The sequence below is a fragment of the Cyclopterus lumpus genome, chromosome 21, assembly GCF_009769545.1.
Source record: "Cyclopterus lumpus isolate fCycLum1 chromosome 21, fCycLum1.pri, whole genome shotgun sequence".
Classification (NCBI taxonomy): Eukaryota; Metazoa; Chordata; class Actinopteri; order Perciformes; family Cyclopteridae; genus Cyclopterus; species Cyclopterus lumpus.
The window spans coordinates 18,726,963-18,752,555 of NC_046986.1; the positions used below are offsets into that span (position 1 = coordinate 18,726,963).

Consider the following 25,593-nt stretch of genomic DNA (forward strand, 5'->3'; position numbering starts at 1 on the left):
ACCAATATCAGCCAGTAAACAAGCGCTATATAGTATATAAACTTCTGAGAAGTAATCACGATACTGTTTGAAGAATAGCAAATCAAACCAAAGAATAAACCGATTGTTTGGAGTAGAATCATGCACATCATGAAGCAATCGTTGGCAATGACGTTTTTAGAGCTCAGGCTCCCTCCAACGATTAATACAAAAAAAAAATCATGGAAGTAAAAATCTGAATCTAAAACACAATAATAGTGCGGAAGTTGTCTATAAAATAAAACAATATATATTTGTGGTAGACAGATGAACAGGGATGTGCGATAAAAGCCATGCAGAGTTTCTCCATGGTCAATATTACAGAATAATAATCATCAGAACATGACCTACAGACCTGTGTACAGGAAGTCAATGGGAACACTTAACAATGGAAATATTATACCGTAGGAGGAAATATGTGCAAATAAATTCAGCCCACACACTAACATTCACAATATTTAAAGTAATTCAACGACTACTTTAAATGAACAGCATTAAGTCGCATGCGCACACGCGCACACACAAACATATCCGTCCAACAATGCAAGCATCCACCCATCAGCAGAAGAGAAATAAAAGAGCCCACAACCTACCTGATAATACCAATCACAGACATACATTCACAGACATACATACATACATAGTTGCATGCATACATACATATAGATACATATATACACATATACACACACACACACACACACATATATATATATATATATATATATTAACATCTGATATGCATGCTAAAGGAAGCAGTGGTCTCCAAGGTAGTTTAATAGTAAACTGAAACACTGTGAACAACAGCAGCAAAAGACGAAAGAGTGGCGAAGCATCCACAGTTAATTTTAAAAAGGAAAATTGTGGCTTCTTCAGTTAGATTATTTTTTCATAGTGTCAGCCATAATTTATTTTGGCTACAAAAACACCAGTACTCCCCAAAATTACTGCTGGGATGGGAACTCGGGGTCTCTACAGGGCAAAGAAACCAGTCAGATTGTAAATTAACCACCAGTTTAGCCAGATTAGCTAACTAACTAGCTAGCTTTTTACTTTTAACTTAGATGTTATTAGTACGTTAGCTAACTTAGCTAACTAGCCAGTTACTAGCTAACACTAGCTTGTAAAAAAAACTATACGGCGGTAAAACCGACAGCTAGCTCACCTGAATTGTTGGTTATACTTTCTCACAGTATTTATACTGACTTGACCTTCATCGGTTAAAATAACAAACATCCCCGGAAGTAGGTTTTATGAACTAATTCCTTGTAATGGCTGACATAAATCTGTTTTATGTTTACAATGTTCGATATTCTACCAAAGATTGTTTGTTAAACAAGATAATCATCACTCTGTCACAGGATTTAAAGGATGACAAGTGAACCATTTTTAGTTCAACAACACCAGCAGAGTGGGACCTCATCGCCAAAGAAAAGATAGTTAGGACGGATATTCAGGAAAATGCACTTAAAGTATTGCAACTAAAAGTAGATCCTGATAAATTTAAAAAAGTCTATATAATATATAATTTGATTATTAATTAATTATTAATTATTTCATGCATTGATGTTGATCATCAGAATGTTACTTCTGTACTTGGTCAAAGTGGAGCTATTTAAAAAAAATAATTTTTGTATAAAATTGCAACTTATTTTCATTTCTGATTAATCTGATGATTATTTTCTCCATTAAATCGATGGAATACATTTTAATGTTTTGTGATGTATGGTGTCACAATAATAATAATCCAGAGACAAAAGTGATACCCTCTTCATTTTATTTAAATTTGTTTTTTACGACCAAAATATTAAAAGCAAAGACAGCCAATCTTCCCCTTTAAGAATCCAGAATCTTTAAAAGATTGTGCGTTAGTGCCTGAAAATTACACTCAAAATGGTTGCCAATGAATTTTCAGTCATTCAATTAATTAACTATTATTCCAGCGATCCTTTCATATGTTTTGAGTGCATACATTTAAATTTGTGTAAGTAAAGCTGTCAAAATAATGAAGTACTGTAAAAAGTATATTATTACCCTCTGAATTGTAGTGGATTAATGGCTGGAGATAAAATTATCAAGTAAATTACCTCAAATGTGTACTTAGTACTTAAGTAAATGCACTGTGTTACATTTCTCCACAAGCTAAAACTAATGCAGTCCAAAACAACTGCAATAATTCCTTTATGAAGCTTATAATGTTTGGAAGAGGTGATGCAAGTTTCATCATTTTTTAGGATGTTTGTGATGCGGTTGAACTGTATTGTGTTATACTGAGAGGTGTTTTTATTTAGCCTATTTTTATAAGGCCTATTAGGCTGCCACTAAAAATGTTAATGTTTCTTGACTCTTAGACAACAAAATGTACAGATGTTTTAATGTTAACTTATTCATAAACATAGTATATTGTAGTATATATATTCAATCAAGGGTTGGAAAGGTTTTGGTTTTCAGAAGCAGATTTGATGCTGGATTCAGATTCAATAAAACGCTTCTACACACCAACCTGTCCAACTAAGGACAAATACATATACAGGAGAAAGACCAGATATTCACATAACGTCATCAGAGAAACAGTAAGAAATAAAGAAGTGCCACAAGAGGATTTGGTCAGGAAAAAAATCACTTTATTAAGTCTGGGATACATACTCTTGTTATATTAGATCACTTGTCAAATAGAAAACACAGTAGCTTTTCAAAATAAAAGCAAGGTCCATTTAATTAATTATATGTATTTATGTCTCATAAAACACACTTCAATAAATATTTTTCTTCTTTTGGTCTTTTTTTTCTTCTTTTCGTTCTTCTATTTTACAAAATAAAAGCATACACTGACTGTAAGAACAGGGAACCACACTGGATTAAAAAGGTCAGCGGTGTAGACACGGGCCAGCACAGACACTGCAGACGCCACGGGTACTAAAGAACCTAAAATACCTTTTACACATATCCCAAGTGTTTATACACAACTTTGTCCACATCACTATATGGCAGGTAATAACAACTCGTCCGATTATTCAAATGAATGTAAAGCACTATTTGACCACTGGTCTGCAAAGACAGGTAGCATCACACACACACACACACACACACTGAAGAGCACAGAGAGAGCCGGGTTAAGACACGCGGGGGTAACAGAGATACAACGCAGCCCCGATGCATCACCCTGCTCCCCAGGGAAGTGAAGAAGCCCAAACCTCAGGGGTCATAAACAAAACCACAATACTGAACATCATAGTAAAGCACTGCAGTGAGAGGAGGACCGCGCAGCTAAAACGTATCATCAGGAAAGTGCAGTGACGTAAGAAGCGGATGTGCGAGAGGCTTGAAGGGGATAGGAATGAATGTTTAAAGGATCATACCGGTTTCTGCAAATCATATTTATATATATACACTGTATGTTTGCGTTACTGAGGACTCAGAACTTTGCAACCCTTTGTTTCTATGAAAGCGACATTAACCTTGTGTGCTAATGCAACAATGTTGATGAAAATAAAGAAAAATTTAGACCCAGTCGACAAATTGTGAGCACGAATGTAGCTTGTGAGACATGTATTGTCAGTTCGTTTTTTTCTTTCATATGCAAGGCCGTGTATGTATCAAAATTGCCATTATTTGCATCGCCACAATAGGATATCTTAGCATATAAAAACCCGGACTTGATGTTTTCGCTGACATTGATTTGCTTGAAGCAAGTCTCTGCACGCTGACTTAATGACATTAACGGCAACCAATAGCTGCCTGGAAGGTGAAAAAGCACATTCGATGTGTATATCTTTCAAATAAAACAGGATGTGTATTAAATTATTCAAAATAAGTAGGTCAGATCATGCGAAAAACACAGGTATGTGGCTTTTGAAGCGACACATTAGTGGCACACTGCAAAGGTCTCAATTAAAACAACAAGCTGCCATTTACTTATATATTTCAGTAATCATATGTTGCTCTTCACGCAGCAGCACAGTCGTCGATGTCTACCAGAGATCTGCTATAATGTAAATACAGTTTGTGCCTAATGAATTATTCTGAGAATGAGGTTTAACAAGCAGAGAGCGAATTACTGAAACCCAAACTCTCACGATCACCTACAAAAGTGAAACCCTACGACTTCCATCTTCCCTGTATCCCATCGGCCTGTCTGCTCTCTGACCTGTGTTGTGAGCAGGCCCGTAAACCTGGAGCACAGAAAGCTAATACTGCGGTTGGTTTTACTGGAGCCGATGCATCATTGATGCAGAGAGATCCACCTGGCAGGTAAGCAGATCCCTGAGAGAGGTCCCTGTGTAAATTGTAGTTCACACACACACACACACACACACACGTCGCCTCTCTGGGGCAGCGGAGATCCTGTGAAAAGGCTCCTGAAGCTTGAGTGCATTTGACAGGAAACATGGCAAACGGTTTGGCGATGATTGTGTGTGTGTGTGTGTGTGTGTGTGTGTGTGTGTGTGTGTTTTTGTGTGGGTAAACCTGTTTGCACCATCAGGCCGGGAATTAGGGCACCGTGGTATCCAGACACACCAGCATAGAGGCACACATCCCTGAGGCCTCCAGTGAGTCAGAGTGTTATAAATAGACAGAAACAACAGGTGCTGTCACACCGTCTATTGCTCTCACAGCCAATTATGAAGCTCTGCAGGTGTGTCAACCACAAATGCAACCAAAGGTGAATCCGACATCAGCCTCCTCCTCCTCCATCCTTCAACCTTTGCTCTCTTTTCACTACATGTTGTCTATTTTTAGAAGATTCTCTCCGACACGCAAGAAAAAAAGAAAAGAAGAAAAAAGAAAACCCGCTCACATGGAAATGTTATTAGGTCGACCTCCTCCCGCGGCTATGACTCAGTACATCGGCTCTGTCACTGCACACCTGCAGCCGCCCCCCCCCCCCCCCTCGCCCCCAGTGGAGCAGAAGCAACAGCATGGATGGAGAAGGGTGGAGGCATGAAAGAGGTTAATAGTATTTATTTATTTATTTTTTTTTTTTTAAAGGAAAGGAATGTGTAGATAAGGAGGCCATTCCGAACACACAGTAGTCCCGCACAAGCGGTTAGGGTTAGGGCCCATGTTTCTCATCACATCACGTCTACTGCGAAATGCCACCAGCTGGGGTTGATCGGTTGCGGAGTTTAGCTGTGATCCTCTGCCTTTCTGCCTCCATCAATAGGGCAGAATAAAACATTCACCGTGTCTTCTACGCAAAGGTTCACTCACGCCCGCTTCGTTCAAACTGTTTGCAGGATAAGGTGGACACACATTTGTTTCCGATCCACCAGGTCGTGAGTACTTTAATACAATTGTTTTAAACACACCTGCCCTACCTTTTTTTTCCCTCCAACATTTCAATTATTGGAAACCAAGAAGAAAAAAAAGGCAAAAAAAAAAAAGAAAAGCTGCATTAAGATCCTTCAACTCATTATAAAGCGTGAAAATCACCAACATTGGAGATCAATTTTAACTCCCCAGAGAATAAATTATAATCTGTTAAACTTGGTCCTGTGTGTATGTGAATCACCTTTGTCAAGTTTGGTTCACACGCAGCGTTACAAAATACAAGAATATGAGTACAAAAGCTGAATTATAAGAACAGGTGTTTTCCTGCATTAATTAACAAACACTCAAAAAGGCCAAAGAGGAACGCCGTCACTTGCAGGTAAGCACAACTATGAGCCGTAATCAGTAGCACCTGCTGGACACCTTTTTGTTGTCGTCGGGTTTTTTTCATACACATTTATAAGCATCACTGAGCTATAAAGTTAGTTATATTGTTTTCAATCCTTCGGTCAGCACACATCAAGGTACACAGCCTCTCTTGTAACTTATCATTAGAATTATTGCTACATCGATACAGTGTACGTCATCAATGCTGCAGGAATCTGTTCCACACACACACACACACACACACACACACACACTACAGTATCAACACACATCCGCAGCTCCTCCGATTACGGCCTCTCGTCTCTGCTACACCTGCTGTCCTCCACTTTCAGCCGTCCCCTCCTTGCGAGGCCACCGGGGGGGAAGACAACGAGAGCCTGTGTGTGCGTTCTGCTGCTGGTTGTTTACCCACAATGCATTGGTGGAGCAAAATGTTTGTGTGCTGCGGAGTTGAGAGGGGATTTTAAATGTGTACTAAAGAAATCTTCAGCTTCTGTTATTGTTAATATTCTTGTTATTTAGTTAGATTTTCTTATTGTGTCGATTGGTTTTATTGTTTCAACTATTGAACTGTTTTATCTTAAGTTTGCCATTTGTTGGGCCTCTTCTTTAGTTATAAGGTCTTGCTTTGTCCATCAATGTTAATAAAAGGTGCCATATAAATTAAGTTATTATTATTATCCGTGTAGTTATTTCAGGCCTTTAAACAGACGGGACAAGCTCAGCTCTTTCTAAGAGGTTCAAGTCTGCAAATAACGGATGTGATTAGATAAATCAGTAAATGTTTAGATGAATGACACTTATCACCGCTCCAAACCTCATTAATAACCGTTCATACTTTAGATAAACTCTATTTTTCATCTGACACTTATTGAGAGACTCATTTTGAGGAATTTGAACAGCTGCCATTTTATTTTAAGTCAGAGAGCGTTCAGCTGATCAGGTACAGGAACAAGTTTCATCTCGAAATCGAGTGTGACCTGATGACCTGATGACCTGATGGTGAGACACGAGGCCACGCCCCCTCTCCTGCATGGGAGCAAGACACACAGACGTTATAGTTGCTTTGTGCCTCTTTGTAGTTGTTCTTTTGTGGTTATTTTTGTGTGTGGTTTTTGGATCTTTGAAGTTTCTTTGTAATTGTTTTGGCCTTTTTGTAGTTATTGTTCATGTGTGGTTGTTTTGCTCCTCTTTGTAGTTGCTTTTTGTGCATCTTTCATTATTGTCATTTTAGTGTGGTCATTTTGGCCCCTTTTCATAGCAGTTGTGAGTCTCTTTGTGCATTTTTGCAGATGTTTTGCATCTCTTTGGAGTTGCTTTATGTGTCTTTGTGGTCATTTTGAGTCTTTTCCTGGTTGGCACGTGTCTCCTTGAGTGACATTTTGGAGGTGAAGGCCCGGTTGGCCTCTGACACTTTGGGCCTGTCTTTGGTAGCCTGGTAGGCCAGTTTAGTAATCCATACAAGCTATTGAGACTTATTTTATGTGACATCATCCTCATTTGATTAAAAGCTTTGTGTTGTTGTGTTTTTTTTTACCATAAAACTACTTTTTTCAAAGTAGTTTTATCCTTTATTTTTGTGTGTCCCATCCTGTCTATCAATTTCTAATAGCTCATAAACATGTAAACACACACACACACACACACATTGTGTCTAGTCCAGTCTAGACACATACTTTACTGTATAAAGGGATACGCTGCCAGACAGAAAGTCTCCTGTGGTGCTTTTTATACCCCCCACCCCCTCTCTCTCTCTCTCTTTCTTTCTCTCGTATCTCCTCATCTTCGTTATTCCCCCTCTTTCTCGCTCTCCCTCTTCCTCAGATGCGTCCGTTGCCGTGTGTGCTGGCTCGGCGGCCAGCCAGAGAGTGAGTGGAGTAGTGCAGCTCGGTGGTGGAGAAGGTGGAGGTGGTAGAGGAGGAGGAGGTGAGTCCACAGGCTTCACAGGCCAGAGCCAGCTGCCTCAGCGCATCCAGGGAATCCATCTTAGCGCCCCGTAACAGATCGCTCTGACCCTGCAGCACACAGAAAGACACACGTTGAACTCATGTGTGCAATACATTACGAGTAAAGCAGAATGTGGGATCGTTTCCCGGGATGTGATTGACAGGAGAAATATTCAGCATTTGATTTGAGGCTGCATTAGTATTAAACAGTCACTCTACTCTCAGCTCTGTTTTTGGGTTCCAACAACTCTTTAGCTATTCGAGGCCCCACTTTGTTCACCAGCTAGTTTCTTACTTGGTAAGAAACTAGCTGCTTTGCGCTGCAATGGTTCTGTAAAGAACCTTTGTGTTCTGTAAATAACCTCTCAGGTTGGGAAACCAAATCATTGAGCTATAAGAGGCTAAAACCCTTAGAGAGGGTCATCCATTCATAATATACATAAATACATATTGATTTATTTCAACAAAATCCCCAAAATCTAAAGTTCGTTCGTTTTATATTTCTTTGCTAGGGGGAATTACATTGTTATCGGATTCAGGGCCTTTAAAATAAACAATAAAAACAAAAGTTTTAAAGCTGAATTGTTTTAGCAGGTCCAAATGTTTTGGTGCTGAGTGAACTTAATGTTCCTAAAGAGGCAGGTTTCATTTGTCTTTCTCTTTAAACCAAAATCGAGTTAAATGCAATTAATGGTTGTGGCAGTGGGGTGTGGTTAGACTCAGCTGTAGAGTGGGTGGAGTGGGGGGGGGGGAGGGGGGGGGATAACAGGGAAACCTGTTACAATGGGGAACAATCCTAGAGTTTTGATTCATTGCAAAAAGCACTAAAGCGACAACAAGATTGAACTCAAATCCACTAAAAATCAGCTTCTCTGAGCCTTAGACTTGTTGCTCATTCGGCGTCCGCAGCTATACCTTTGAAAATGATGTGCTGTAATTTGTAAATATCCCACAAAATAAAATAAAATAAAATCCATGCACCAGGAAGTATGAAGACCCCAAAACACCCACACAATGGGGGGAGGGAAGGGAGGGGGATGGGTCAAACAAACAAAAAAGATCTGCAAGACTGCATTGATCGACTGACCCAGACCACAATCCTTTCCACAGACTAAGTTTATTTTGAAAGGACTGTGTAGTAACTGACCCTTTGTTGGAAATCTTTTTCGTGAGATATCATAAGGACTGTTGTGTGTGTGTGCACACGTAAAAGGAACAGGTAAAAAAGGGTTATTATTGAATGAATCTGACTGATTCTGAGAGTTTTGATATGATGATGATGATGATGATGATGATGAGTACCTTGAGCACAGTGATGTTCCAGGTGAAACTCTCCACAGCTTTGCTCTGCTTGCGGCCCTTCAGCCCCTCCTTCTCCCCGAGCCGAGAGAGATCCTCATGGAAGTCCATTCCTGCAAAAGAAAAAACGATGTCAAGTGTCAACACCACGCCTTGATGGATTGGTTGTCAAACACTCATTTACATATTTACACAAAAGCAGAGTGTCATTCCTCACGACATTTACATCGGCAACAAAAGGTCGGGAGTTATCTAAGACAATAATATTGAGGTTTCACTGCGTAGACCTTTACACTGTGACTGCTGCCATACAGATGCATTACAGCGTATGTGAGATGTATTTATTTATTACTGTTTTGATGTTCAGCTTGAGGGATTTCTTTTAGGATTTGGGCGTATCGTGTACTGCAGTGTTTTTTTGTTGTTGTCATGATCAAAAAGCCGCTTTCTCTGCGTTCCTCATTGTCATCCGTCGCTCACGGTTACCTTCTCTCTGCACCTGGGCGAAGCGCTCCTGAACAGCGTCCGCGTTCTCAATCAGCTGCTTCTGGGCGGCGATCATCTGCACAGACGGGAAGAAAGTTTGACTTTACGAGGCTCGTTTTGAAGCTTTGCTCCAACACAGAGCATTGAGGTTTTTGAAAAAAACAATAAGAGAAATGTGTGATTTATTATATATTTTTTAAAATACGTCAGACCTGAAACGATTAGTCGATTAATCAATCAGCAGCTATTTGGATGAAGCTAAAGCAACTTTTCAAGCCGGTTCCAGCTTCCCAAACATAATGATTTACTGGATTGTAAACATACTGTATGTATTTTAAATGTTGGTCAGACAAATAAAGTAATTTAAAGACCTTGAGTATGAACTCTTTTTACTATTGTCTTACACTTCACAGAACAAACAATAATAGAATAATTCAGCTAAATTATTGGCACATAAATCAATAACGAAGACAATCCTAAGTTTTGTTCTGATTATTTCACTAACCCAGCTTCAATTACTGCTTAAATTAAGTGTTGGAACAAGCCGATATGGAATAAAATGTTTTGAACAAGTACATTGAATCACCCTCAGATTCTTGACTTTTATAGTACTTCTTTTTCTTTTACGTTTTTTTTTGTAAATGTGAAAAGAAAAGTGCAAAAGGACACAAGTGGCACTGATGTGGAACACTCCGAAGCTGGAAAGCAACATAACGTTTATTATATATGAAGAATCTGTGCAGAGAAATGGAAGTATGTTGGGAGGGGGAGGGGGGGAGAAAAGAGAGAGAGAGAGAAGAGAGAGAGAGAGAAGAGAAAGAGAGTGGGGCGAGTGTGTGTGGTGACTAAAGCCTTTTCTGTGTGCGCCCGGAGAGGCTGGAAGAGGTGTGATGTTCGACTGAAAATCGCACTTGGTCTGCTGGGGTCACACACTCGAACATTACACTTACACACACACACACACACACTCAAATATCATTATCTCCACTGACGCGCATGAGCACAACGCGGCAGGTACGGCGTGTAGGTGTAATAGCCGAGCGCCGAAAACAGGTGGGAGAGATTCCAAGAGGAGATGGAGTAGGAGAAGACACAGCTGGCAGTGTGTGTGTGTGTGTGTGTGTGTGTGTGTGTGTGTGTGTATGTGTGTGTATGTGTCTGTGGTCTCATGCATGTCTTTCTGCATATTTATTACCCTCAAGAGGTTGTGTGCACGCTCCGTTTTACCATATTGCGCATCACAAAAACACAATTTTACACTTTCTGATGGAATTAATTTTAAGCAGACTCGAGGCAACATAACTAAACTAAGCCAATATAGTCAACGTGTGAGTAAACTAAGCAAATTAATATACATGCTGTGTTAATAAGCAACTTGTATTTTTTTTTTTAAGTGAGCACGGGGCCATTTTAATACCGTTAAATTATGAGGATAGATTTTTTCGCGATGTTGCCCAGACATATATATATATATATATATATATATATATATATATATATATATATTAAGAACACAATGTACAGTATTGTACAAGTGCCAATTCATAAATGGTGATTATGGCTGAATAGATATTAACGTCTTGTTCTATGATGTCAGTAAATATGCCCGTTGAAGTTTCTACATGTCTTGAAAAAAATCTTGAGAAATGTGTGAGAGAATCCTGCTTCCCCCCCTTTGAGTATGTGACTTGTGGGTGAAGCCCACTGGGCGAGGAGGAAGCGGAGGCCCTTCGCCTCGCTCACCGTGTCGTAGGCAGCGAGCAGTTTGCGCGTCGGCTCCGCGAGGTTGACCAGCGGCTCCAGACACGGGTAGCCCTCCTTCAGCACCATGGTGGCCCCCATGGTGCCCTCGGGGCTCTGCAGCCTGGTGGTCAGGCTCTGGATGCACTGCTTCAGTTTGGCCACCGTGGGGAGCCCACACTGCTCTTTGAAGCTGTCCGTGGCGCTCTGGAAAGAGGAGGAGGAGGAGGAGGAGGAGGAGGAGGAAAATGGTATTAGATCAGATGTACATTTCTATGAAATAAACTGGGTGACACAACACACACACACAGAAACTTCCCATCATATCCCCTGTCATCTGCTGTCTCTCTTGTGAATTAAATCAATATGGCAGTCATTGCTGCTTTTAATCCAGTGAAATCGGTCTTAGCTTAAGCGCATTTGGCAAAAAGAGAAAAAGACAATATGGCATAAATGTGAAAAAAAATAATGTCAGCATTCAGAGTGTTTTTCAACTGTTTACACTTTTTTTTTTTTTTTTCTTCTTCTTCTTTTTATAAATGTGTCTCATGTCAATCTGCTGAAATTAGATTTTGGGTCATAATGAAGGTGAAAAATCTATTTCTCTATACATACAAGCACTAGAATTCAATTTGCCACCTGGTAGAGCCCCAACTGGACGAGCACCGTGTGTGTGTGTGTGTGTGTGTGTGTGTGTGTGTGTGTGTGTGTGTGTGTGTGTGTGTGTGTGTGTGTGTGTGTGTGTGTGTGTGTGTGTGTGTGTGTGTGCGCATGTCTGACACATTGATTGGGAGGGATTGTCTCCGCTTTGGGTGATACATGAGCCGATGAAGGATGTATCTCCCGATAGAGGAGACGGAGGTGTTGCTTCACCGCTTGTACCGAGGAGGCTGCTCAACCGTTGCAAACGAACCAGCGAGGAGGAGTGTTTTATGGCGATATCGGAAATTGCATCAGTGTCATGGAATACCTTCATTTTTCAGATGACTGAATTCGCCAAAAACCAGAGATTCCTTTTCCGTTAACTAATCCAAAAATCCACACTGCATGGTTTAAAACGACCGAACATAACCATGATGGTGAAAGAAATAGCTCAACAGTCAGGCAGTTGTGGAGGAAGTGTTTAGTTCCTTTACTTCAGTAAAAGCATCATCAGCCAAATTGCTCGTAAAGTAAAAGTATTCATAGTGCAGTAAAATGTTCCCTGTCAGTGTTTTACTATTATATTTGATGTTGTTGATTTTAAACTCCTTTGCTTGCTAGTTTAATCTACAGCAGAGCATCATATTCTATGAGATCTTCATGCAGTATGTTTGAATGTCTGAATGCATTTCCCAGCTGATCCAAGAGGCTTTTTAAAGAGTTTATTGATCTTAAGAAGTGTGATCTTCTCAACACATGAAGAACACCTTTTATCTCAAACATCAACACATACAGAGATGCGTGGTTTTCACTGAGTACAGTTTGAAGATACCACTCTTGTGTCTGTGCATTCAGTATAGAACTAGAACCAGGAGACAGTTAGCTTAGCTATGAATATAATAGTAAACAAAATTAAGATAAGTGATATAATTTCATATTTATTCTGTATCACTGACAATTTCAGACCCTGGGTCAGTGGAGATGCTCCACAAATATGCTAAATGGATGGCAAAGCTATTGTTTACTATAGTTGGCCATAACTACACATTGTCCTTTTTCACTTTGCTGCTTGTGTCTGGATTTATGAAACAACATGTGTTAGCTTTAAAGATGTTTAGAGTCAGGCTAGCTGTTTCCCCTCACTTCCATTCTTTATGTTAAGCTAAGCTAACCAGGTCCTGACTCCTGACTTCTTTTCCTAACTCACAGATATTTAACGTGGCGTCAATCTAAAAACAATCTGCTGCTTCAACTGCCTCCGCTCTGCAGGGATCTGCTCCCATTCAGCCACAGGAGCATTATCGAGTTTGGGTGCTGATGTTGGGTGACACTGTCTGGCTCGCAGTCGGCCTTCCAGTTCATCCTCCAATTTATTCATGGAGCTGGTTTTGGGGAGTTGTCGTGTTAAAACAAGAAGGTGCAGGCGTGTCCACATACTTTGGGCTATAAAGTGTACATTTAGATCGTTATATTTATCTCTATAAACACACACATATATATATATATATACATATACATACATATGTATGTATGTATGTATGTATGTGTATATATATATATATATATATATATATATGTATGTATGTATGTATGTATGTGTATATATATATATATATATATATGTATGTATGTATGTATGTATGTATGTATGTATGTATGTATGTATGTATGCATATATATATATATATATATATATATATATATATATATATATATATATATATATATATGTATACACACACACACACACATGCATATATATATATATATATATATATATATATATATACACACACACACACACACACACACATACATACATATATATATACACACACTACCGTTCAAAAGTTTGGGGTCACTTAGAAATGTCCTTATTTTGCAAAGAAAAGCACAGTTTTTTTCAATGAAGATAATATTAAATTAATCAGAAATACACTCTATACATTGTTAATGTGGTAAATGACTATTCTAGGTGGAAACGTCTGGTTTTTAATGAAATATCTAGATAGGTGTATAGAGGCCCATTTCCAGCAACTATCACTCCAGTGTTCTAATGGTACATTGTGTTCTTAGAAGACTAATGGATGATTAGAAAACCCTTGAAAACACTTGTGCAATTATGTTAGCACAGCTGAAAACAGTTATGCTAGTGAGAGAAGCTATACTGCTGCAAATGGAGCATTCTTTGATGAAAGCAAAGTTTGAAGAACACAATTAATATTTCAAATAAAAATCATTATTGCTAACCCTTTCAACACACACACACACACACACACACACACACACACACACACAGAAAGAGGATTCTATTTCACATCACCCACACTCGTTTGCATTCAGCGATAAACTGGTGGGTGCTGTGAGACCAGCTTCTATTTTTGCTGATATTTATAGAAGCTTTATAATCCTCCTCCACTCTTCTTACTTCTTTTGTCGCTAGCTCCCCTCCTTCTCTCCTTCACTCACTTATTCACCCAAAAGAGAAAGTCAGTCAGATTTCAGCACCGTCACGTAAGCTGGCTTTTCTTTCTTTACAACTTTGCCATTTAAGTCAATTTAACATAAAAGTACCAGAGAAAGTAATGTTTCACCAAAACGAACAAACATTCGTTTGCCGAGATGTTTGATTTCCACCAGATTACAATGAAGGTAAATTAAAATTGTGTTTCTGCTGCTCAAAGCACTGAAACATGAACACAAGCTATTCCTCTCAGGAACAATGTCCTGGTTATTCTGGATAATCCAAAAATCCTCGCTGAACGGTTCCTTTAATTTCTTCTCAACAATATTTTGAATTATCCAGTCTCGCCAGTACGGTTTGTGCAAACAGCTCATTTACAGACTCTAAGTCCACCATCTGTGGCAACTCAGACTCTGACTGAACTCACCAGAAACTGTTATTTACCTCCAGTTTCTCTCCTTCTACAACCTCGTTTCTGTGTCTGTGAAAACAGATTCATACGCGGTTGTCTTTTGGCTTCAGTTGAAACAATCTGAACGTGGCTGACGTGTCCGTGGAATCCGCCCCAGGCACATTTATCGTCTTATCGTATCCTTCTATTGACGTTTGGTGATAGCTGAAGTTGCCCAATGTCCTCCTGGATCCATATTCTTAGTCCTGGGAGAGGGAACCCTACTCTGTTGCTTCTCATGAGATTTATTTTGTTGTTTGTTGTTTTGCAGTTTTTTGGGCCTTATCTGAATTGAGGGACTGAGTACAGAGCGTGTCCGGACTTGTGACATTGGGCAAAATAAATAAAGAATGTACTTGACATGGTATGCAGACGTAGCACCTCTAAAAATGAACCTTGGGAAAATGAAGAGCGTTGCATCTGAACTAAACCAAAACGTTGGAAATATAAAGTTGCCACGATTATCGAAGGAGGGGCCACAGTGTCAGGCGGTGGTTGTTAAAGTCTTAGCACATAAGTGTGCACAGCTCGATACAGAGAGGAGTTAAAGCCTTTACACACCTGGGGGGCGGCTCAAATACATGACCCTGAAAATTGACGACTGTCGCAACACTTTTTTAGAATAATACAAGTTTTGAATAGATTCAGTATGCAAGACGCAGACGATCCTATTGACCCAGAGCAGCGTCTGAGGTTAACTATTGTACAGCCGATGCTACTGTGAGCTATTTTATTCTGTTTCCTATTTGCAAAATGCCCTTTAAGTAGTCTGTCAATGTGTATATGTCAAGAGCTTTTATTGTGAAAGGTAAGAAAGGAAGGAGAGGATCTGATCTTCCTTTGTGAAGGTTAAAAGGAGTATTATTGCACAATAGTGTAATAAAAAAAAAAAAATGTACCAGGTAATATTTGCATTATATGCGACAGCACAAACAAAAACATCAGTGTTAAAAAAAAAAATCTGTATTGACGTGCATATTAAAATCGGCCCCAAAAAAAATGCCATTTAGTAAAGTCTATCAAGTCTCCCTTTCTCACACTTGCAGTCAATTTCGCGCTCACCTGAGCCTCCTCCCGCAGGTCCGTGGCCTCCTTGAGGGGGGCGCTAGCCGGCTTGAAGGTCTCGTCCAGCACCTTGAGGCCGGTGTGCCTCAGCGTGACGTACTCCCGGCCTCGCCTCCCCCCCCTCCTCACCGACAGACCTCGCCGCTGGGCCTTCCCGCCTCCCGGCCGGTTGGTGATCACCACGTGGACGAACAAGCTGGTGTGGGGCAAGGGGTCTCCCGCCATGCCCAGCAGGGGCACGTTGCGGTAGCCGGGCTGAAGGCACTCGAAGGCCACGCTGTGCTGGCCAATGAAGTCGTCTCCGATGTAGTCGTCGTCTAACACCACGAAGCGCAGCAAGGCCAGCTCCGGCATGTTGACCTGCAGACGAGAAGAAAAACAATAAAGTTGAGTTCCGGTTCTGCAACAGAACAGAAATAGAACCACGGGCACATTTTGACCTGGTTACTGGTTCTTGTTTTTATCAAACGCATATTAGAAAATGAATGCTGTCAAAACGACAAAGTATTCATCGTTCATTTTCAGTTTAAAGTTTAGTTTACTGTACAAACTTTCTGTGAGTATATTTGTTTAAATGGTTATATAAGAAAGTGAATATCATTTTATGTCATTATCTCTAATTTGTGTGTAGCGTAAAGGCCCTTTAAATTACATGTCATTCTGCAACCCTGTGTTGTAAAATGAAAAATTAATTAATTAACATTCACCCTGAGGGGCAAATAAAACATTATAATAATATTAAATGGATAAAATTGACATTTTCTCAATCAATCTACACTCGATAATTCTTAATGAAAAAGAGAGGGTTTTTTTGATGTTCAAATTAATAAAAAAATCAAAAACTGAAATCTGTATAGTGAATAGGTTCCTTAATCCAATACTTTGTAGAAGCCCCTTTGGCGGCAATTACAGCTTCCAGTCTTCTGAACTGTCTTCAAGTTTTGCACAACTGGATTTGGGAAGTTTCTTCCTGGCAGTTGTGACATGTTGGATTTAGTAGGCGCTTGTGAGGCTTTATACACACACACACATATCTATATATCTATATATATATATAATTAGTTTTATATATATATATATATATATAATTAATTCCTTGGATCATCAAACTTCTTATTTACAGTAAATTGTATTTGCCAGAAGGACCAAACTCATTTGTTTGATTAGCGAGGCTTTTAAAAGTTTAATGTTTTGTCCCCTGAGGAAAGATGGTGTCTGAACGCATTTGTACATTATGCATGCTTCTAAATTAGATTCATCAAGCCGGCTCTTATTAGGACGACAAGATGCACTCCATTGAATGTTTACAACGGCACAAAGGTGATCAATTAGTCATAGTATATAGCTGAAGAGTTCAAACACCATTTTGTGTTATTAGGCGTCACTGTTGTTGATGCGAAGCATTAATGTTAATTACACGCTACAGTAAGCGGCTCATCCTGGTGCTGCTGCAGAGGGGGAACTGGTGGTGGAAATATAGCACTTTAAAAAAATCACATCTCCAGAGGGCATTAATAGCTAATAAGGCTGTAAACACTCGTACATGTGAGCACAGACACAAACACACACACACACGCACAATAAGTGGGAGGACAAATGATGCAGTGTGTCTCTGCATATTAATTCCGTGCAGAGGAACAGAGACTAAACACATTTCATAATAAAACATTATCAGCTAATGGCTGTTTTTCTCTTCACGAAGCCGGGGACAGTCCAACACACACACACACACGCACGCATGCACGCACGCACAAACACAGGATGGATATTGGTGTTGTGTCTATAACAAAAAGCAGTACGAATCTATCATGTCCCACAGAGAACTTGCCCCAAGCCTGTGTGTGTGTGTGCGTGTGTGTGTGTGTGTGTGTGTGTGTGTGTGTGTGTGTGTGTGTGTGTGTGTGTGTGTGTGTGTGTGTGTGTGTGTGTGTGTGTGCGCATCCACGACAATAAAACCATATGAAGTCTTCAGGCTCGGAAGGGAATAAACAGTTGAAACATTGATTCCCTCGAGAATATCCAGATTATAGTTTGCGTGTGTCTGAATGTGTGTCACATCTGCTTTACATAAAAACCTGTTGTTACAAATGTTCTGAGTCATAGCAGTAAAAACGCTCCGTTGTTCCACTTGGAGGTAAAAGCGCACTTCGGGATAACAGGCTGTTATTTAAAATTCATATTCAAGTCAATAGTCGTGTTCAAGTTCAGGGTACTGCATAAGGTCTCGCAGTGGTGAGGAGATACAAACATGCAGACACGGATGCATGCGGCGACTGTGTTCATCATAATGTTCTGCAAATATGTGAGTGTGTTCTAAAGGGAACGCTGGTGGAGACGGATGAGGGAGCGGAGAACATGTCTGACTGAACGAGGGCTGGGCGGCCCCCCCAGGCTGCACTATCATAAAGTATACATCCCTGTCTGTGTGTGTGTGCGCGTGCGCGTGCGCGTGCGTGTGCGTGTGTGTGTGTGTGTGTCTACTTCCATAAGCTGTGAGTGAGGGCTGTGTGCTGGGGAGAAAAGCTGAAGTTCCATGCATGGGCAAGCAAGACAGACATCTCCTGTGTGTGTGTGTGTGTGTGTGTGTGTGTGTGTGTGTGTGTGTGTGTGTGTGTGTGTGTGTGTACCAAACGATGACTTCAATCCAATCTGATTCTCAATTTTTCTACAGTAAGCCCTCGGCTGAGCAGAAGAGCTTTGTGACAGTTAATTCAATCAGTTTCGAATCAAACGCTTCTCTGAAAAGACAGAAACGAGGCTCCGGACAATGAATCCAGATTCTCTCATTGAATCCGGATTCTCTCAATGAATCCAGACTCTCTCATTGAATCCAGATTCTCTCAATGAATCCAGACTCTCATTGAATCCAGACTCTCAATGAATCCAGACTCTCTCATTGAATCCAGACTCTCATTGTCCCGGAGTTGTTACGTTACTTTTAGGTCACACTACAATGTGACTGACGACAATGTACTCACAGCTCCACACACACTCTTACAAAAACAAATCACGACTTTGGATCATTCTTCAAAGGCATTAATTACATTGGAAGAAATGTGTCTTTTTCTAATTGAATTTTAATGCAAAACACAAACGGCCAAATAAAGCGGGCCCGTGTTTGCATAATACAATTTTGGAACGAAACACAAGTCCATCTCCATTAAGATCAGTGGATGTCTGAACTTTTGAGAAAAGAAACTCAGCTGCCCATAAAAAGGAGACATTTGATTTTCTTGTAAATAAAATGTGTTTGTTAACCGGCAGCAGTCGAGCACAGTGACAGTTCAAAATGTTAATGTATTGTAATCTAAGTGCACCGTCTGACTCTGGCATTTAAAATGGTACTCTGACAATATAGCAGTGCACTCCTGTAACATGATCGGACTCTTTTTGTTGGATTATTTTACTCAGTTTAACTACCTAATGTGCCCAGATTTGATTTGTTTTGCTTTGCACTTGCTCTTCAGTGATTATTTAATTATCATGTTGTACATCTATTGGAAACTTAATTTAAAAAAATTAATTGAATCATCAAGCGTGGACAGTGTAAAGATTAATGCAGCAGAATCTATCATCCTTTTATTCCACATATTCTTATTTTCCTTGTCAAAACCTTGCGCCTACATTACCCACAATGCAACCTGACTGCCGCCAGTTTGGTCCAGACTGCAAACCTCAGATTCTGAAATGTGAAGCCTTAAACTTGCATGCTTTAACTAATGGCCAGCAGGGGGCGACTCCTCTGGTTGTATAGAAGTCTGGTTGTATAGAAGTCTATGAGAAAATGGCACTCCTTCTCACTTGAATAATTACCCCAGTGAACATTGTAAACATGAGTTTATTGTCTCATATATATTGTTTTCACATATGCAGTGGTGCTTCCCAACAAATGTAAACAAACTCTGATGTGTAAAATTGGTGGCGTTCCGCTTTAATTTACTCTATTTAGGAGACTCCTAAGAATTAGTTCATCCATTATGATCCAATTTTCAGAACCCTGATGCACATCATCACATTTTTGATACGCTGTCACGCCCGTATCACACACACTCAATCTGTGTTTTATGCGTGCAGACAGCTGAGACAGTGGCTTAGGAAGATAGTGTTTGTGTGTTCAGGAAGTGATATGCTGCCGATGTGGCGGCGTCAAAGCCCGGAGGACGAATGATTAAAACATACGAGTGCATGCTTCAAATGACCGATACTAAACTGGGGGCGGGGGGACATTTCGCTGTGGGTTGACCGTTACGATCATTGACAGCACATCAGAAGTGGACGTAGTCATCGTGATGTCACCCGTTGGTTTGTTGAATCACGTTTTGAAACCTCGAGCCATCTTGGATCACGTTCTTCGCCATGTTGTTGTTTTTGCTCAACTGATAAACGAAAGTTACCATATTTGAAGTGCGGAGGAGTGACGTAGAAACGCCGGATACGTCTCTGATGCGCAGCAGTGACCTGTCAATCATAGTAAGCCCCGCCCTAAAGCATAACCTGCTTTATGGTCTGTTTGACTCTAAATGGACCATACTTTTTACCAAATGAACATCATGCTGTATTGAAGAATGCTTTAAACTAGAGATTGAGACCATAAACACATGTTTACAATGTTTACAGTCATTTTCTCATAGACTTCTATACAACCAAAGTAGTCGCCCCCTAGTGGTCTAGGTCAGTAGAGAGAATGCACATGTTGAGACACTTTCACATTGGCAGGGGTTGCTGATGGGTTTTGAAACTTACACAGTATTTATATAGCACCTGGACCTGCTTAATATTTTTTAAAAAGCAGGCTTGTCTCATGAGCACACGTTGAAAAAAGACGTGTAAATCTGGGACCATTAAGTTTATTCAAACAAAAGCCACTTTGTACTAAAATAATGACAGAGAGGTAGACAGGCAGCACTGCTTAAGCAGGATGACAGAAGAAAACAAATGAAATAAAAATATGGATCTGCAGATGGCTGGAAGATTGAGACAGTATGGTCTGCTCTGCAGTGAAGTTCAGTTGTATGTAAAAGCAGCATCAGTACATGTAACCACAGCATGTAAAATGCAACCAAAGTAATATAAAAGCAAGCTCACTACAGTTTACAACAGATCTTTTGACAGCAGTCATGTGGGAAATTGGACCGTGGAACTGCACATGCTATAAGAAAGCGGATCAAAAAAATTCTGCCAGAAATCCAAACCATGGCAATTAATCAGGCGTTGTGACCACAAACTGAATGGATGATTGTAAGATCAGCCGAGGGCGACTATTTGGGGCTAAAAGCAAACTTTAAAACCCTTTTATTTACCCTCATCGTTGATAACACCCAAGTGGGCAACAAGGTAACAGGCGTCGCGTTGACACCGGGGCAGTTTAGGGTCTGAGGGTGACGTCACATGTGATCCGTTTGGAGTTTCAAACGTGCATTCAGATTCCACTTTACGCCCGTCTCCTGCCAAAGATCCAATGTAATCACAGTCAAAGGTTGTTTGGAATTACGGGTATTACACAACTCGTTTGCGGCCTCTGTGACGGTGCATTATGTCAGGACGCTGAACTCTCTCACACACACACACACACACACACACACACACACACACACACACATACATACACACACACACATATCGCCATATCAGTTGTGACAGCTTGTCGTTGTGGCTCAGCCACCCTGATACAGGACTCTGTCACGGAGCGGTTAAAAAAAGCCAAATCAGCAACAGCAGCCATCAAATCACGTCTCCTGGAATGAATTCACTGCAGACACAATTGTATTCATGTAAGCACCTAATTAAAATGTTGATGGTTGTGACCCCCCCCTTCAATTAAGTACTCAGGGCTCTATTTCCGTGCAGGTGCAAAGATTAGATTAGATATACTTTATTCATGCTTGCTGCTGCTGCTACAAAGAAATGTGTAGCAGCAGCAAGCATGTTTAAGCCAGCAGAAGAGCACACATAGATAGACCTCTCCAAAAATCACATACGCCTCTTTTATGTTGTTGACATTTTCCTATTTCGCTTCCCTAAAAATCTTTATCCTAGTACACTTTTAAATGCACATTAAAATATAATGTTATGCAATAAAAAGGAGGAGAAGTCTGTCCTGGGTCAGATGAATGGATGATTCTTAAATGTAACAACATCCTCAAACCGCTTCAGAGACACCACAAACTACAGTGTTTCTTTTTCAGTGATGTTATCACTCAGCGTGCATCCTGGGACATTGATTTTTCATTTTTTTTTAAGAATAACACAAAATAAACAATTTACTCTAGAAAATTGAAATTATATTTTTGCTCCTGTAAACAGGATTATTATGAGGGGCTGTCATGCTGTTACGTAAATGGCTTAAACAAGCTATTGCTTTTCCCAGTATTTGCTGTATGGACGTTATTGTGTGTGCGTGTTAACACCCCGAATATAACTAAGTTAAAAGGGGAAAACTGCCTTTTTTCATTTATGTACATACGTACATTTGGTAATTTGGAGCTTGAGCATTTGGTCCATTTCAAAATATACAAAATGACATTGTTTCAGTGAAAATCAAAATCAAACTCACAGACAAACAAACAGTCCAGCATGTGTTGTGCTGACCAGAAACTGAGGCCGGCGTGTAGGGGTGCAGCAGGCCTTACCCGAAACTCAAAGGTCTCATCAAACAGCGGGTCGTCCTGGTTCTGAGCAGCGGTGCGTGTCCGCTGTTCGGCACAGTCAGCTGGTACGCCGTGCAGCTCCAGGACCACATACGGGTCAATGACCTCTCCCTTTGCCCCTGATCCCTGAGGCTTGGGCAGGTTGTGGGCACTGATCACCTGCACAGTAGAACACAAACAAGAAACAAACAAAGAATATTTGAGGGAAAACTCGCACTCAAATGTGATAAAAAAGGAACTGCACGTTACAGAAAACGAGAATGTCAACATAATGTCGTTACCTTAATCCGTAGAGTTTGGGCTGGCACTCCTGGCACTCGGCCCTGCGTGTGAGCACTGAAATACGAGACCTCGTCCCTCATCACAGCCGGTCGGAGGACATAACCGCACCCTCCGTTCTGTGAGAAGCGACCCCTGTGAAGGTCCAACATGGCGCCGGGGGTCTGCTGGTTCAAGGCCACAAGCTGCACCCCTCCTTTCCAGTACCCTTGTGGGTTTGGGTTACTGGAGTCTAGACGCACCGAACTGGGTCGTACCCTCGTCAGGGTGCGCTTGGTGAACATTACAAGGTCCTCTGGGCTCTCTGTGGTCAGGCGCCCTCCCTCGCCCTCGCCCAGGGAGCACAGCGTCCAATAAGGCAGCTCAGAAGGCAGCGGCGTGCAGGGGGAGGAGGGGCTGCTGGGCGGGGTCTGCTGCTGGGCCTGTTTGTGACCGGCTCTCTGGGCGTAGAAGCTGCGGCTGCCCGTGCGAGCGATAGCCACCAGATCCGACAGCTCTTTGTGGAGGCGCAGCTTCCTGGGTTGAGAGGGCGGAGGCACCACCAAGACCACGCCCAGTTCCTCTTCACCAGGGATGGTCATTCGCCGTCCCGCCAGGGGCCCCCCCCCTCCGATCTCCTCATCCTCCTCAGACACCTCCCCTTCGGAGCCGTCCTGCTCCGGAGGGAGCTTCTTCCCCACTATCAGGATGCGTCCCTTCAGCTGCTCAGGGGAGGGCAAGGTCGTCGCTCGCCCCCCCAGGCTGACGGGGAGGGCCTCCGGCTTGTAAAGACGGGAGCCGAACACTTTCTTCAAGTGCTGAGCCATGGTGCGCTGCTGGCCGGGGGAACAGCGCTGGCACAGGTACACCAGGAGTGGGTACGGAGAGGTCAGGAAGGCGTACTTGTTGACCACCTCCAGAGCAGAGCGGATAGTGACAGGCGCGTGATGGTGGTGGTGGTGATGGTGACGGGGGATATCTGGCCCATAGTCGACCCCGAGGAGAGGCTCCCCCTCCGGGCCGTCGGTCACTCCCAGCTCCATGCATCGACAGCCGAACTGCAGGGCCTTGATCAACCCTCCGAGGTCCGCTCTGCCGTGGACCTGGTCATCCAGCAGGTAGGAGCGGTACGAGGTGCTGAGGGACGAGATTGACTTCTAAATATGCTTCTCATTGATGATTTGTAGTAATAATGACATGCAGTGACTTCTGAAAATATCTTCGACAAAATATACTGATACCATATAACAATCACAGATTAATATCTGCCTAACAATCACATAATATATAATCTAATACCGGCACAATATGTCCACTTTAATGTGCATATTTTTCTCAAATGTTTGTTTTGGCAGCATGCCGAGCGCAGCGAGTAAACAGAACCATCTGGCACCGTTGAGTGAATTAATTCAGAGGTAGTACGCTACGTATAGAGGTTTCCTAACTGGACTTAAATCGGTCTGGCTAAAAAAACCTTGTTGTACGAGCTCTGATTGGGAAACAGACCTGATGTAGTAGTGGGACAGAGGCATGTTCATGTCCTGACAAACCCCCAGGTGCTCTGGGTCGAGCAGCTGGCACTCCGGAGACTGCAGGTAGCGAGCGAACCCGTCCAGACCCAGCAGCCCCCTCTCCTTGCCCTGGGCCGAGGGCTCGCAGCGCCGCAGGAGCTCCCAGCACCCCTCCGTGGTCGCCAGAGACAAGCCCTGCTCCGTCTCCAAGAAGAGGCGGAGGTCCTGAGGGTCCAGACACTCCCGGTCCTTCGACAGCTGCACCAACAGAAAGTAGACATCCGGCCGGGTGCAGAGCTCGCAGAAGGCCTCGTGGAACTCCTCGCGGGTCACGTGGGAGGTGAGCTTCTCCTTGCTGCGCTGGATCTCCTTAAAACGCAGACGCACCTGTACGACCCATTAAACAACACATTAGTATTAATAATCACTGCTCTGTCCTCTCCCTTCGCCTGCCTCCTCTTCTCTCCATCGGTTCATCTTGCTCTGCCGGCAATACTCTTCCTCTGAGCCTCATCGTCGTCATCTCGGTAGAATGTGAGTTTGTTACAGCTTAGTATTAAACTTACAGATATACGTCTTATATTTGCATTGTAATATTTTTAGGGCACAAACAGAAATCAATATATTTGGCAATGTCTGCCTGTTTTATCTTTACATATGTACACACACGTACCATGCACTGCCCACATGTTTAAAGTATTTAATTCACTTCAGGAGCAGATACTGAAATACTTTTGGTGACATGTCGTCAAACCAATAAACGACTGTAATGTCAAAACTGTTACGTATTTGTTATGACATTAAATACATATTCTATGGCACATTTTAAATGTTTTGGTCTAGAAACACTAATATTCTTGCAGTGTAACTGATTGAAAACTACACATTCACGATAGTTTGGCCCGTGAGTCCCAATATTGTTCTGCATATGTCCCAACAATCAAAATAGTTATCTGAACTGAAAAAAGCAGAAAAGCAGAACCAACCACCAGTCTCATGACGCATATACATGGAGGTGTAGGATAATGCATGACCCTCTACTTCACCTTGGCCTCCTTGATACCGGGGCACAGCTTACAGATGGTGGCGACGGCGACGTCCTCCTTCACAATGCCGTAGCCGTCTTCGTCCACCTGGGCGAACTCCGCCGCCAGCCACTCACTCCTCATCTTCCCCCCCGGGCTGCCGTCCACCGCCAGGCCGCCTCCTTCCCCCAGCCCCCCTACTCCTCCGCCGGCACCCCCGATGGCTGAGGGGTGGGCCAACAAGTAGCGAAGGCCCGTCACCCAGATGTTGGCCACATCTGCCGACAACGCAACCAAGTCCAGAGACTGTGAGGAGGGACAGATGAGGAGATTACTTTGGGAGCACCAACAGGCTAGAAGATTATCCCCTGCAGACCTTAGAG

At 41.9% G+C, this 25,593-nt stretch overlaps 1 protein-coding gene across 1 annotated transcript in view; it reads right to left on the reverse strand.

Moving 5' to 3' along the window:
- Nucleotides 1-6,894: 6,894 nt before the first annotated feature.
- plcl1 (phospholipase C like 1) overlaps nucleotides 6,895-25,593 on the reverse strand; it is a 60,253-nt gene continuing 41,554 nt past the window's right edge. Inside the window, exons 4-12 of the mRNA XM_034562081.1 lie at nucleotides 25,232-25,516; nucleotides 24,181-24,572; nucleotides 22,698-23,811; nucleotides 22,399-22,575; nucleotides 15,767-16,129; nucleotides 11,151-11,354; nucleotides 9,408-9,483; nucleotides 8,925-9,034; nucleotides 6,895-7,691 (exon numbers count right to left, since the gene is read on the reverse strand). Coding sequence (XP_034417972.1) covers nucleotides 7,497-7,691; nucleotides 8,925-9,034; nucleotides 9,408-9,483; nucleotides 11,151-11,354; nucleotides 15,767-16,129; nucleotides 22,399-22,575; nucleotides 22,698-23,811; nucleotides 24,181-24,572; nucleotides 25,232-25,516 — 2,916 coding nt within the window. The 3' untranslated portion in view covers nucleotides 6,895-7,496. The remainder of the gene's footprint in view (nucleotides 7,692-8,924; nucleotides 9,035-9,407; nucleotides 9,484-11,150; nucleotides 11,355-15,766; nucleotides 16,130-22,398; nucleotides 22,576-22,697; nucleotides 23,812-24,180; nucleotides 24,573-25,231; nucleotides 25,517-25,593) is intronic.